Source organism: Lemur catta, chromosome 13 (assembly GCF_020740605.2).
Source record: "Lemur catta isolate mLemCat1 chromosome 13, mLemCat1.pri, whole genome shotgun sequence".
Lineage (NCBI taxonomy): Eukaryota > Metazoa > Chordata > Mammalia > Primates > Lemuridae > Lemur > Lemur catta.
In genome coordinates, this window is record NC_059140.1 from 60,818,534 (window position 1) to 60,833,228 (window position 14,695).

General features: G+C 34.9%; 1 protein-coding gene across 3 annotated transcripts in view; it reads right to left on the reverse strand.

The window, feature by feature from the left end:
• The window catches only part of CCDC122 (coiled-coil domain containing 122), a 42,695-nt gene that overhangs the window by 19,674 nt on the left and 8,326 nt on the right, over positions 1-14,695 (reverse strand). For 2 of the 3 annotated variants that reach the window (XR_006738943.1, XM_045567230.1), the window contains exons 1-4: positions 13,053-13,844; positions 12,414-12,529; positions 4,601-4,999; positions 3,722-3,838 (exon numbers count right to left, since the gene is read on the reverse strand). Coding sequence is in view for 2 of the 3 variants with exons in the window: in XM_045567230.1 (XP_045423186.1) it covers positions 3,722-3,838; positions 4,601-4,999; positions 12,414-12,529; positions 13,053-13,098 (678 nt within the window). In the remaining variant the exon portion in view is untranslated. Of the gene's footprint in view, positions 1-3,721; positions 3,839-4,600; positions 5,000-12,413; positions 12,530-13,052; positions 13,845-14,695 lie in introns of those variants that run through there. The other variant, XM_045567229.1, reaches the window with a different exon arrangement.

Below are 14,695 nucleotides of genomic sequence, written 5' to 3' on the forward strand. Positions count from 1 at the left end.
ACATCAGTTAAGACAAATGGTTCCATTTCCCATTTCTAGTTTCCATTGGTTCACTGAAACACAGATCCATAGATCTAAAAGATCCAGGAGATCATGTAGTTCCTTTCCCTGCTATTAACTATTAATAATTCACTCTTTATGCTGAGCCAGACGATGATACACTGGAAGGCAATGAAGTACAGTTGAATGTGCAAGGGTCTTGGTGTCAGGCCATAAGAAAGTAAATAAGTTAAAATTTCTGATGTCTAGTGTTGGCTATACATAGAACACTCAATATTTTTTTAAACAGCTATATTGAGTTATAATTCACATACTATATAAATCCATCCTTTAAAGTGTACAACTCAATTGTTTTTAGTATATTCACAGAGTTGTGCAACCATCACCACAATTAATTTTAAAACATTTTCATCATCCACTACCCATTAGCAGTCATTCTCCATTCCCCCACCCCCACCCATAGCAGTAGAAAACCACCAATCTTTCTCTTCATATACATTTGCCTATTCTGGACATTTCATATAAATGAAATCATATAATAAGTGGTCTTTTGTGACTGGCTTCTTTCACAAAGCATAATGTTTTTAAGGGTCATCCATGGTGTAGCATGTATCAGAACTTCATTCTTTTATATTGCCAAATAGTAATAGCCCATTGTATGATATACCACATTATTTATTCAGTTCATCAACTGACGGACATTTGAATTAATTCCATTTTTTGGCTATTATGAATAATGCTGCCATCAATATTCATGTGCAAATTTTTGTGTGGATATATGTTTCACTTCTCTTGGGCATGTACCTAGGAATGGAATTACTAGGTCATATGGTAACTCTATATATAACCATTTGAGGAATGCCAGACTGTTTTCCAGAATGATTGCACTATTTTACATTCCCCCAAGAAATGTGTGAGTGTTCCAACTTCTTCACATCCTTGAGAATAGTTATTATTTGTCTTTTTGGTTATGGCCATCCTCGTGGATATGAAGTGGCATCTCAATATAGTAAAGTGCCTACTTTTAAATGAACTAATAAAATGATAGAATAATAGGGATGGAAAAGATACCTATTTGTATGTAGTACGTGTAGTATGCTGTTATATAAATATACCACAATTTGTTTATCCATTCTCCTTCTCAGGTACATCTGGGATGTCTCATTTTGAGGCTATTAAGAATAAAGCTGCTATGAGAATTCATATACAAGTTTTTTTAAAGGCATATGTTTTCATTTTTCTTGAGTAAACACTTGGGAGAGGAATTGTTAAGAAATAGTGTAGGTGTCAGCTATAAGAAATAACGGTGATATGGCATCTCTTTTGCTCTCCTGGAGAGTTGGAACCCATTCTATTAAGTGAAGTATCCCAAGAATGGAAAAATAAGCACCACATGTACTCACCAGCAAATTGGTTTCCCTGATCATCACCTAAGTGCACATTTGGAAATAACACCAATTGGGTATCGGACAAAGGTGGGGGGTGGGGGGAGGGGATGGGTGTATACCTATGTGATGAGTGCGATGTGCACTGTCTGGGGAATGGATACACTTGAAGCTCAGACTGGGGGGGGGGCATGGGCAATATATATAACCTGAACTTTTGTACCCCCATAATAAGCTGAAATAAAAAAATAAAAAAAAAGAAATAGTGTAGGTGTATGTTAACTTTTCAAGAAACTGCCAAACCAGTTTCCAAACAGTTGCACCATTTTATTATCTCCCCAACAATACATGATCATTCCAGTTGTTCAACATCAGTATTATATCATTCATTGAAACGTTAATCATTCTAAGATTAAAAGGTGTGAATGGTATCTCATTGAGGTTTTGACTTGCATTTCCTTGGTGTTAAGGGTGTTGAGCATCTTTTCATGTGTTTATTGGCCATCCTGTGCTTTCTTTTGTGAGGTTTTTGTTCAAATACTTTGTCGATTTTAAAAAATGGCTGTATGTCTTTTACTATTGAGTGCTAGGAGTTCTTTACATATAAGTTCTGGATGCAAGTTCTTTGTGTGTGTGTTTGTGTGAGTGTGTGTGTATGTCTTGGAAATATTTTTACTCTTCCTGTGATTTTGTCTTTGTATTCATTTATTTTTGTTGTTGTTGTGGTTGTTGTTGTTGTTGTTGTTGTTATGTCAGAATATTACAGGGGTACAAATGTTTTGGTTACATAAATTGCTTTTGTACAGTTTGAGTCAAAGTTATAATAAGGGTGCCGATCCCCCAGATAGTGTGCATTATACCCAATAGGTGTGAATTTACCAATCCCCTCCTCCCTCCACCTGCTTTATTTCGATGAATATTATTTCCATATGTGCACATAAGTATTGATCGATTAGTTCCAATTTAATGGTGAGTACATGCGGTGTTTGTTTTGCCATTCTGGTGATACTTCATTTAGAAGAATGGTCTCCAGTTCCATCCAAGTTAATACAAGAGGTATTAGTTCACCATTTTTTTTAATGGCTGAGTAGTACTCCATGGTATACATATACCACATTTTGTTAATCCATCCATATATTGATGGGCACTTAGATTATTTCCACATATTTGCAACTGTGAATTGTGCTGCAATAAACATTTGAGTGCAGGTGGGGTTTTTTTGTTTGTTTGTTCATAGAATGTCTTTTTTTCCTTTGGGTAAATATCCACTAGTGGGATTGCTGGATCAAATGGTAGTTGTACATATGTTGGTGTGAATGTAAATTAGTATAGCCACTATGGAAAACAGGATGGAGATTTCTCAAAAACCTAAAAATAGGACTACCATATGATCTATCAATCCTTCTACTTGAATAATTCTTATCCTGCCTTTAGTTTACCTTTTTTTCCCTTTGCTTCTCTGGGTTTTTCTTGTGTAATCATTTCTGTTGCTGACTTCAATAAATGAATGCATTTGTTAATTGTGTAGCTACCTGTTGTATTGTACCAAGTTAAACATGCTTTGTTCATGACCCCCTATTAGCTCTGAAAGTACAACAATGTTTTCCCTATCCTTTTTAATTTTGAGCTCAGATTGTACAAAATTTAAGCAACAGAAAGCTATATGATTTCCACAATGTCTGTTACACAAAACATAGCTTACTGCATTCATCATTTGCTAAAAACTTCTTAACTGCTCTGGTAATCCTTGCTTACAAACTCTTGGACTTGGCAAATAACACATTTTTTTTTTTTTGGCTTGAACTAAAATCAGATTGTTGTTTAATGAGTTATATTTGAAGTTTTGTGTTTGTATGCTTTGTACTTTGCCAACTTTTTGGTCAATGACTTATAGATTACCTTTATTCTCTTCTCTTCTCTTTAGCTCTCTTCTTCCAAAATATATAAAGACAGGCAATGATATCCATTGCCTTTTACTCTATTTGGAGGAGTCTCTGATGTCTAGGAATGGGCATCCTTTTTTGACTAGATAACCTCTGCTTTATAGCCATTAATTGGATACCTAATTGTTGGTCAGATGAAAGCTAGAAAAATTCTGTGCTAGATTTAATAGGAGTGAGTGCTTGTATTGTTTGAATACATTCACATATTTGAACATCTTTGAATGAGAAGGTTATCTCTACTTATCTATTAATGACTTGTATTTATCCATTAAACTTTGTAGTTCTTTCTTGTTCTTTAGCTGTTTTGAGTACTGAGAGTAAACTACAGAAATATTAATATAAGTTTCAGAAATGGTCCCATAAAACAACAAAATCTAGATTATTAAGACTTACCTCTATTTCTTTTCTTAGTTTTTCATGTGTCTTTTTTTCTTCTTCAAGAAAACAAGTTTTTTCAATGATAGATTCTTTTACAGCTATAATTTTATCCTTTAACTTTGTAACGTCTTCCTGTATGTTTACAAAATTTGAAATATACAAGTCAAAAAAGGAACAGTCAATATAAATTCAAGATTTTCAGTGTTTCTATAAGAAAACTAGCCAAATCAAAATTTAATTTTGATAAATAGGAATAGGATATTACTTCTATGTGTGTGCAGAATAAAGAACTGTTATTCAAATAAACCTACCTTAGAGTTGAAAACATATAACTAAAAACCAAGCGAAAATAAGATATAAAGGAAAGTAATAGTTATGGTGGCACATGCCCAACAACAGTGTAAAGGATATTTTTTAATTCTCTAGCAAGAACTGATCTATATTTTAAGTTTGTATCTTCCACTGTCTTCAAAACATAGAGAAATAGATGCTTAAGGTGTAATTATTAATTCATATTGTTTGCATAACAGCATTAAGCATACTAAATTGATTTGAATTGGTCTGGATCCATTAGCATAGAAGCTAAGGCTTCGACATTTTTGTGAATGACACTTTCTGCAACAAATGAATTAATTGTTCACTGTGATTTTGTTTGACCATATATTTCCACAAATCCACAGGGGATTTGTGAATGTTTCCTTAATGCATTTGCACATTTGAGATAGTGTTATATGATAAATGTACTTATTCAAGTTTTTAAAAATTGTTAAAAGTTTCTGAATGTAGTAGAATAGCTATGGGTATTTTTATTAACTTAATGATGAATTTATCATTTAATATATGTACTTACAAAAAAGTAGTAATAGAAAAATTTTGCTAAGTAATAATTCAAACCTGTACTTGTGTTATTCGGTTCCCTCCTGGATTTTGGAGATCTTGCACAAGTTCCTCTTTCATTGTTTTTAGTTTTTTAACAAGATCTTGTTTTTCATGGAGTTCAGTCATAAATGACCACTTGCTTTCTACCTCCCCCAAACTATCTTTGTGAGCTTTTATTTTTACATAGTATGCATTATATTTTATCATGTGCTCCTCAAAATCTTCTTGGGCCATTTCTATGTCAAATTTGAGCTTCACATTTTCTGAATGCAAGGATTTGATCTGAGTTTCTAGGCTATCACATTGAATTTTGGTATTCTCTATGGCAGCATCTTGATGATAAATTTGTCTTTCTGTTTCTTTAGTTTCTGCAGAGACAGCTGCTATTTGTTTTTCAAGCTCATGAAGTTCATTCTGTAATATATTTTAATAGTATCATTATTAATTCATGATATTAAACATGAGAGGAAAGTCATTGTTTTGATTCACAATGCATGTAGAAAAATCACTTAACATAAAATATATATTTATCAGTTAAAAAAACTGATATATTATAGAAGAAAACATGCAGTAAAGTAACAATTATTTTATAATCTCAGAAGGATCTGAGAATTATAGATTTCTTATTTTTTAATGTTCATATAATTCTAAATATTAAAACTCCATCATTTTATCTTAGTATTTTATATGTAAAAGATATTTTATAATCATTTTAATAGTTATGGACATCAGAAGTACACACTCAAGAAAGACAATATGATAAACATGATAGAGCCCTGAGTTAAGAATCAAAAAATCTAGGTTCTAGTGCCCTTACTGCTATTTACTAGCTTGTATGATCATGCATAACAAACTTAATTACCCCATCCAAACTTCAGTTTCTTCATTTGTAAAATGAGTATAAAGATACCTAGTTTGCCTCCCTGGGGCATTTGGCATTGCTAGCCAGTGTCTTCTTATAAAGCCCAGTTTCCATTCCACCACTCTTTTCTGGTTCTCCTTAGATATCTCTGAGCATTCCTTCTCAATTGCAATAGTTCTTTCAAATATATATTTTCCTCAGAGTTTGGTCTTCATCATTTCCTCTTTTCATTATATATATACTCCTTGAATAATTTCATCTATGTTCACATCTTGAGCTATGTTATCTGCTGATGATTCACAGAATATAAGTGGCTGCTGAGTTCTACACCCAGCTGGCACCAGCCATCCCAAATTCATCATGTTTGAAAACTAGACTAATCCTTCCCCAGACCCTAGTGTATTCCCTCTTGTATCAGTTATCTATTGCCAGAACCATACCTCAGTGACATACAACAACAAATAAGTATTTATGGCTGATGTGAGTAGGAGCAGCTGGGGTTGGCTAGGTGGTTCTGCTGATCTTAGTTGGGTTTGCTCAAAAGTCTGGGGGGTTGACTGGTTATAAGATGATACAAGTTGGCTTTAACTGGGCTGGTGGGGATGTCTTGGCTTTGCTTTACGCATGTCTTCTCCTCCAGCGGGCCAGCCCAGGCATGTTCTTCTCATGATAATGGCAGACGTAGAAGAGTAGAAGTTCAATTATCTAAGAGTTTTTTAAAGCTTTCACTTGAATCACATCTACTAATACCTCAGTAAGTCACATGATCAAACTCAGAGTTACAGGGTGGAAGTGTGACCACAATTATGGGAGAGCACTGAGCATTGTAATGATATGGCAAAGGGTGTGGATATATAAAGAGGATGAAACATAGGTACCAAAAGTTTAAATTACCATACCCCTATATTCCTAAACTTAGGTAATGGTACCACTTTGGGAGCCACTAATTCTTCCTTTCACTTTATTATCTGTATCTAACTGTTCCTCAAATTCTTCAGATCCTCCAACCGAAATAACTCTGCAGGCCATCTGCCATCCTCCTTTTTTCTATCTAGTATGGTCATCCTCTTTAAATAAATAATTAGTTGCGAGGAAGGCACTATGTTAGAAAGGCAAACCCCTCTATCCTTCTGGTAGAGACAGGAGAGGTGAGTTCACTGAAAAGTAAAACGTACTGATGAGCCTCAGTTTTTACCTCTAGCTCTGATATTTCAAATGCCCACTTGACATTTCAATTTGGATACCTAAAAGACATCTCAAGTAGACATATTCAGGAAAAATCATTTTACTTACATACCAAACATATTCCTCCCCATCTTTCTGATTTTAATAAACTGTACCACTTTCTACCTGGATGCCCAAAAGCCTAGAAGTCATTCTTGATTCTTTCCTTTCCCTTACCCCTCACTATCTATTTCCCAGCAAGTCTGATGGCTGGGCCCCCAGAATAAAACTCCCAATTCACTTCTGAACAATTTTTGTAGCATGACCTAACTTCTAATTCACCTCCCTGTTTCCATCCTCCCTAGTCCCCTAACTAGGGTTCAAATGTCAGGCAGAAGAGTCTTTCTAAAACATAAATCCTATCATGTTATTTCCCTGCTCAAGATTCTCCAGTGGTTGTTCCATTGAATTAATAAAAAAATTTCTAATTCCTCAAAGTGGTTTACAAGGCCATGGATGCCCTAGTCCCTATCTACTCTGCCACCTTTCTCATCTACTACTCTCCTCTCTTCTAGCCTTTCTGTTGATTAAATATGCCTAGTTCCCTCCTACCTAAGGGCATTTTTAATTGTTGATTCTTCTACCTTAAAATTCTCGACCCCTAGTTATTACCCATTGGGTCTTTGTCTTTCACAGTTCAGCTTATTATTCCTCAGAACAGTCTTCCCTGAATCAAAATATAAATTAACCACCCACCCTCGTCCCTGAGTTACTGTCTACACATTACCCAATTTATTTCCTTTGTAACATATCAATCTTTGAAATCATCTTCATTTTGTTTATTTCTTTATTGCTTGCCTCCCTTGACTAGAAAGTAAGCTCTGTGGCTACAGGAACCTTGTCTGTCTCCTATACCACCATCATCCCAGTGCTTCAAACAGGAACTGACACAAATTAGATGCTCAATAAATATTTATTAAAAGAGTGAATGAGTGATGCACAAGGAATGGTCAGGAAAGGGACCCATGCACTGAAAGATACATCAGGCTATCAACTCTACTGATCAATATCATGAGAGATGACATTTCCACTAATTTGGTCATGACCTCTTCTCTTTCTTGGACAAATGTATTAATAATTGACTGTCAACTTTTCTTATTGGCTTTAGTGCCTTTCTCCTTTAATCCATTTCTACCCTTACACTAGAATTATATATTTTTTCCTCTATCTCCTCCCCTCCTCCACCTATTCCTCTTTTATTTTCCTCTTCTCCCTTTCTCTCTCCCCCTTCTTTCTTGTTTTGCTTATAGCTTTACTAAGGAAAAATTGCTATAAACTCAACATATTTAGACTTTACAATTTGATGAATTTTGACATTATTATATGCTCATGAAGCCATTACCACAATTAAGGCAATCAACATAGCCATTATCCACAAAAGCTTCCTCCTGATGCTTTGCACTCCACCCCACCCCCACATCTCCATTCTTAGGCAACCATTAGTTTGATTTTCAAGAACTTTATGTAAACAGAATCATCATTTAATATATTCTTAAGTCTCACTTCTTTCAGTTAGCATAATTATTTTGATATTCATCCATATTGATGTATATATCAATATTTCTTCCCTTTTTATTGCTGAGTAAGTATTCTATTGTAGTGGTAAACCAACTTTGTTTATTGATTCATCTAATTGATAGGCCTTTGGGTTATTTCCAGTTTTCCAGTGGGCCTACACATTTATTTCTCTTGGATAAATATCTATCAGTTAAATGGCTGGATTATATGGTAGAGATAGGGTTAACTTTTTAAGAAACAATAAACTGTTTTCCTAACTGGTTGTCTCATTTTACATTCCATCCAGCTGAGAGTCCTAGTTAGATGGAACTACTACACCAATGTGGTATGGTCAGTCTGTTTAGATTTAGCCATTCTAATGGGTTGTCTGTATATAATGCAAATTTAAATACATTGCCAGATGTGTTTTCAAATATTTTCTCCCAGTCTGTGACAACCCAAATGCCCAAAGGGCCTTAGCAAGGATACCTAATCTTTGTTTTCGTAACAGTGTATTTTGAGGGGCAAATTAAAAAAATTTTTTTTTGATGAAATCCACCAAATATGTGTGCCCTATTAAAGAAATTGTTGCCAAACCCAATATCAGTGAGCCTTTCTCCTATGTTTTCTTCTAGACATTTTGTAGTTTTAACTCTTACATTCAGGATTATGGGTCATATTGAGTTATTAGTAATATCTGTATAGGGTATGAAGTGAAATTTTAGAGTTTTTTTCACCTGAGGATATCCAATTGTTCCTCACTATTTGTTGAAAAGATTATCCTTTTCCAATGAACTGCCTTGGCACTTCTTCCAAAATCAATAGATATGTGTCCCACTATTTCTGGACACTTTATTTCATTCCATGGATCTATATGTTTAGCTTTAGGTCATATCATATTGTCCTAATTACTATAATAAATATTAAAGTCAGATAGTATGGTATCATAGAAAGATTATTTTGTCTTTGTCCCTGGTCTTGCTACAAAGCTCCTAAAACTCTTGTCTTTTAATCCATTTTGTGTTGCTATAAAGGAATACTTGAGGCTGGGTAATTTATTTAGAAAAAAGATTGGGCTCACAATTTTGATGACTGGAAAGTTCAAGATTGGGCATCTGCATCTGATAAAAGCCTCAGGTGGCTTCCACTCATGGCAGAAGGTGAAGAGGAACCAGTGTGTTCAGCAATTATTAATACGTGGCAAGAGAGGAATCAAGGGTGGCAGAGCTGCCAGGCTCTTTTTGATGACCAGCTCTCAGGGGAATTAATAGAGTGAGAACTCACTCACCCCCAAGGGAGGGCATTAATATATTCATTAGGGATCTGCCTCCATAACCCAAACACCTCTCATTAGGCCCCACTTCCAACATCGGGGATCAAATTTCAACATAAGGGTTGGAGGGGACAAACATCTACCATAGTACTTTGGAATTTCCTAAGCGATAAGGGTGACAGGAGCTTTTTTTGTTTTAATGAGTTAACTCTTGGTAGGTTCCTAGATAGCTTTAGGATAAGGGCTGGTTGTCAGAAAGATCAATCCTTGATTATTAATAGAAGCTTTGAACTTTTAGCCCCATTTCCACAATCTCCTGGAATGGGAGAAGGGCTGGAGATTGAATTAATAAGGAATCATCCCAAAGTGATGAAACCTCCATTAAAAAACCTTAAGCTATGGGGTTTTAGAGCTTTGGGTTTGTGAACACATCGAGGTGTTGGTAGAGTGGTGTGCTGAGACAGGGCATGGAAGTTCCATACATGCTCCCTCCCCCATACTTGCTCTATGCTTGTCTTCCATTTGACTGTTACTGAGTAGCATCCTTTATAATAAGTCAGTAATGGTAAGTAAAGTGCTTTCCTGAGTTTTGTGAGTCATTCTAAAAATTTTTCAAACCTTGCAGGGTGGGTTGTGGGAACCTCTCATTTACAGCCAGTTAGTCAGAAGCATGGGTGCCTGGGACTTATGATTGGTATCCGAAGTAGGGGCAGACTTGGGACTGAACCCTTTAACTTGTGGGATCTGATGCTAATCCCAGGTAGATACAGTAGTCTTTCCTTATCCAAGTGGGATATATTCCAAGACCCTCAGTTGATGCTTGGAACAATGGACAGTACTAAACCCTATATATTCTGTTTTTTTCCTAACATACATACATATCTATGATACTTAAAGTCAATGTCAAAATCAGGCCCTATATTATCCACCTGGACCTCACCAAGGATCCCTTACATATATTTACAAATTAACTCATTTAATCCTCATGAAAACCTTACAGGTAGTTCCTTTTATTATCCCTATTTTATAACTGAGGAAATAGGGGCACAGACAAATTCAATCATGGAGCTAGAAGTGGGCAAATCTGACCTTTCAAACTAGGCAGTTCAGCTCCAGAGCCTGTTCTTCTCATTACTATGATATATTTAATAACAACCTTTACAAAGCACAAGTAAAGATATGGTTTTCATTTTCATTTCTTTAGTCATATTTATAGAGTATAGTTATATCTAATTATGCTGCTTGCAAAAACCAAGCATGACTTCCATATTCCCTGTAGTGGGATTATGAATATATTATGAAAGGGAAGAAACAGAGAGAGGCTACTTGAAACGTTCAATGACAACAAAAAACTCACAAGCCACAGCATTTAAAACACTGGCTTAAAACTTAACCTTCCTTCAATGCAGCATTTTAGGAAAAACTATCAAATAAGTAAATTTAAAATAATTCTATGTGACATGTTAGGTTACATTTAGGTTAGTGCAAAAGTAATTGCAGTTTTGGCATTGTTGATATTTGCTGTTTGATATTGGAATACATTCTTAAATAAATGTGGTTATGTTATACATCATTTTAATGCACATTTCTCACTTTATGTTTTTGCCAATGACTTATTACTTGCTGTGTATTTTATATTTATTTTAGACTATGGAAATGATGTTAGACAAAAAGCAAATTTCAGTGATTTTCTTTTTTGAGTTCAAAATGGGTCGTAAAGCAGTGGAGACAACTCATAACATCAACAACACATTTGGCCCAGGAACTGCTAATGAACGTATAGTGCAGTGGTGGTTCAAGAAGTTTTGCAAAGGAGACAAGAGCCTTGAAGATAAGGAGCACAGTGGCTGGCCATCAGAAGTTGACAATGACCAACTGAGAGCCATGATCAAAGCTGATCCTCTTACAACTACACGAGAAGTTGCTGAAGAACTCAAGGTCAATCATTCTACGGTTGGTTGTTAGGCATTTAAAGCAAATTGGAAAGGTGAAAAAGCTAAATAAGTGAGTGCCTCATGAGCTGACTGAAAATCAAAAAAATGGTCATTTTGAAGTCTTCTCTTATTGTATGCCACAACAACGAACTATTTCTCCATCAGATTATGACGTGCAATGAAAAGCGGATTTCATACAAAAACCAGCGATGAAGCAGCTCCAAAGCACTTCCCAAAGCCAAACTTGCACCAAAAAAAGGTCATGGTCACTGATTAGCGGTCTGCTGCTGGTCTAATCCACTACTGCCTTCTGAATCCTGGTGAAACCATTACATCGGAGAAGTATGCTCAGCAATTTGATGAGACGCACTGAAAACTGCAATGCCTGCAGCTGGCATCGGTCAACAGAAAGGGCCCCAATTCTTCTCCACGACAACGCCTGACCACATATTGCACAACCAAGGCTTCAAAAGTTGAACAAATTGGGCTACGAAGTTTTGCCTTATCTGCCATATTCACCTGACCTCTCGCCAACCAACTACCACTTCTTCAAGCATCTCAACAACTTTTTGCAGGGAAAATGCTTCCACAACCAGCCGGATGCAGAAAATGCTTTCCAAGAATTCGTCAAATCCCAAAGCCGGATTTTTATGCTACAGGAATAAACAAACTTATTTCTCATTGGCAAAAATGTATCGATTGCAATGGTTCCTATTTTGATTAATAAAGATGCATTTGAGCCTAGTTATAATGATTTAAAATTCACAGCTGAAACTGCGATTACTTTTGCACCAACCTAATATATGCTTATACTATAGTTGCAATGACACTGTTGAATCTTTATATATTGGGAGAGTAAGCTGTTCCATAAAACTGAAATACTCATATGGACTTTACTTAGGGAGAACAGAATAATTGAGAGAGAGTAAATTTAATGTTAATTCCCAATATTAAGTATTCTTAATAATTTCCTGGTCACTAATTTAGTATACTTTTGAAGAACATAAAGACATTAAAAAACTATATAAAATAGGTTACCTGCATATGAAATAGAACTTTTTTGTTTTTTTCTATTTCTGAAGCTTGTGATTGTTGTTGCTTTGCAACTTGCTCTACAGCATTTGTTAATGAAGATGTGTCCTGGTTACATATAACTAGACAAAAGAATAAAGTACATAATAAAAATTAAAATACAGGTATTTTAAGAAAGTTATATTTCATTACTCAAAATCATGAAAATGTGATGCTTTTTTTCTCATAAATAAACTAAATTTAGAATTGGTAATTTTCCATTTCTAATTATAAACAAAACCAAAATCAAAGTCAATAATAATAGGCAATTCAAAGTTGCTTATTGCAATGTTATACCTGTTCCTTTAATGCATAAATGTTTTGATTGTTCTAATTTTTTCCCAGACCAGTTGCACATATATATACTATGATTACAGTGCTACCACAACAACTCTAGAGCAATTATAGTTGATGAATTTTCATTATAGGCCTGTATTTTCAGGCTGTTACACCTTTTCTAAACACTATGTATGTTTCTTCCTGGCAAAATTTAACTGCTTGCCTCTATTCTAATTTGCTATCAATTTTAACATAATTCACCTATCACAGTACTTTTTTGTTGTTGCTGATCTTTTAATTATTTCTTTCTTGAGATTGCTTCATTACCTTCTTTGGGAAGTCCCTGAGTCTTCTTTTCTATGTTGTCTGTCATTCTCCACGTCTGTAAACTCCTCTTTGCTCCTTTTTCATTTACCTTCTTTACTCCTACACAATAATCTCTATTGATAATCTTTCACTTTTGTTTTTTCCTGTCATGTTTTGGTGATTCTGAAAGTTAAATTAATTGTCAAACAGGTCAATGGGAATCTTGGTTCTCCTGCTTTTCAGCTGTTATGACCTTGAGTAAGTTTCTTAATTCCTTTGATACTCAGTGTCCTCATCTGTAAAACATTACAGGGCTGTTGTAAGTAATGTATGTAACATGCTTAGCACAGTACCTGATATATACTGAGTAATTATTATGGATTAGTAGCAGGTACCTCCAGTAGTATGATGAAATAGATTCTGAAACTAGAAGCAGAATCTGGGAGAAACAGTGATAAGAATGATTAGCAACTTCTGCCATGAATATGGAATGTAGGGAATACAGCACTCCTGTCCAGTGTTGTTTTGGCCAGGGTAACCCCTAGCACATTTACAATCATATTTTAGTCTATTTAAGAATAACTGATGAGATGAAGGAGTATTTTTCTCCTTAAATCACTAAATATCTTTACTAAAGATTACTCAAAAAGTGCTGGTGTACTAGTTACATGTATTCTCTAAAAACAAAATTGAAAGAATTGAAACCTGATACATAAACAAAAAAGAAAGAAAAACAAAGCTAAATTGCTTACTAAGTAAGCAGACTCAAATCTATCTAGAAATATCCTACAAAGCTAAAGAAATCCTGACAGCTTAACTAGCAGATTGTCATAATTATCCCTGAGAATTTATGATTCTTTTCTGTCACTTCATGTCACTTTCTTCAAATCTCACTTTGAACTTACCTCCTTCATGAAGTCTTTCCTGATTCTGAGACCATTCACTCTGTTCATACTGTGTCCTTTCTGCTTAACACACAGAAAGAACTGTCCCAAATTAGTGCTAATTAATCCAAATCTGATTTTCTTTCCAGCTCTTTTGTCTAGGTTTCACAGTCACAGACTTCATCCTTAATTCTATTTACCTCTACATTTATGCCCTTAATTCTACTTACCTCTACATTTAGACTTTGTCAATTAATAACAATGGTCAATAATTATATTTTTCTTACTTTGTGTTAGACACTGTTCTAAGTGCTTTAGATTAAAAAAAATTATATAGTGTTTACTCTATATCAGACAGTATTCTAAGAACTTCACAAACATTAACTCATTTAACTATATGAAGTAGGTATTCTTATTATTATTTTCATTTTACAGAAAAGTACAGTGAGGCACAAATAGATCAAGAAATTTACCCAGAGTCAGACAGCTATTAAGTGTCAGAGATGTGATCTGAATTCAGGTATTTTGTCTCCAAAATTCATGCTCTTTATGTCAGACTATGCTAGACTACCAAGATTATAAATTTTTTAAGGGAAGAACCATATCTTTACATATTACTCCAGAATCAAACAACAGCCATCCCTAGGTATATACCAGGAGATTAGTTCCAGGACACCAAACCAAAATCCCTGGGTACTCAAATCCCACAGTCAGCCCTTTGGAACCCGCTAATATGAAAAGTGGGCTCTCCCTATACTCGGGTTTCGAATCCCTTGAAGA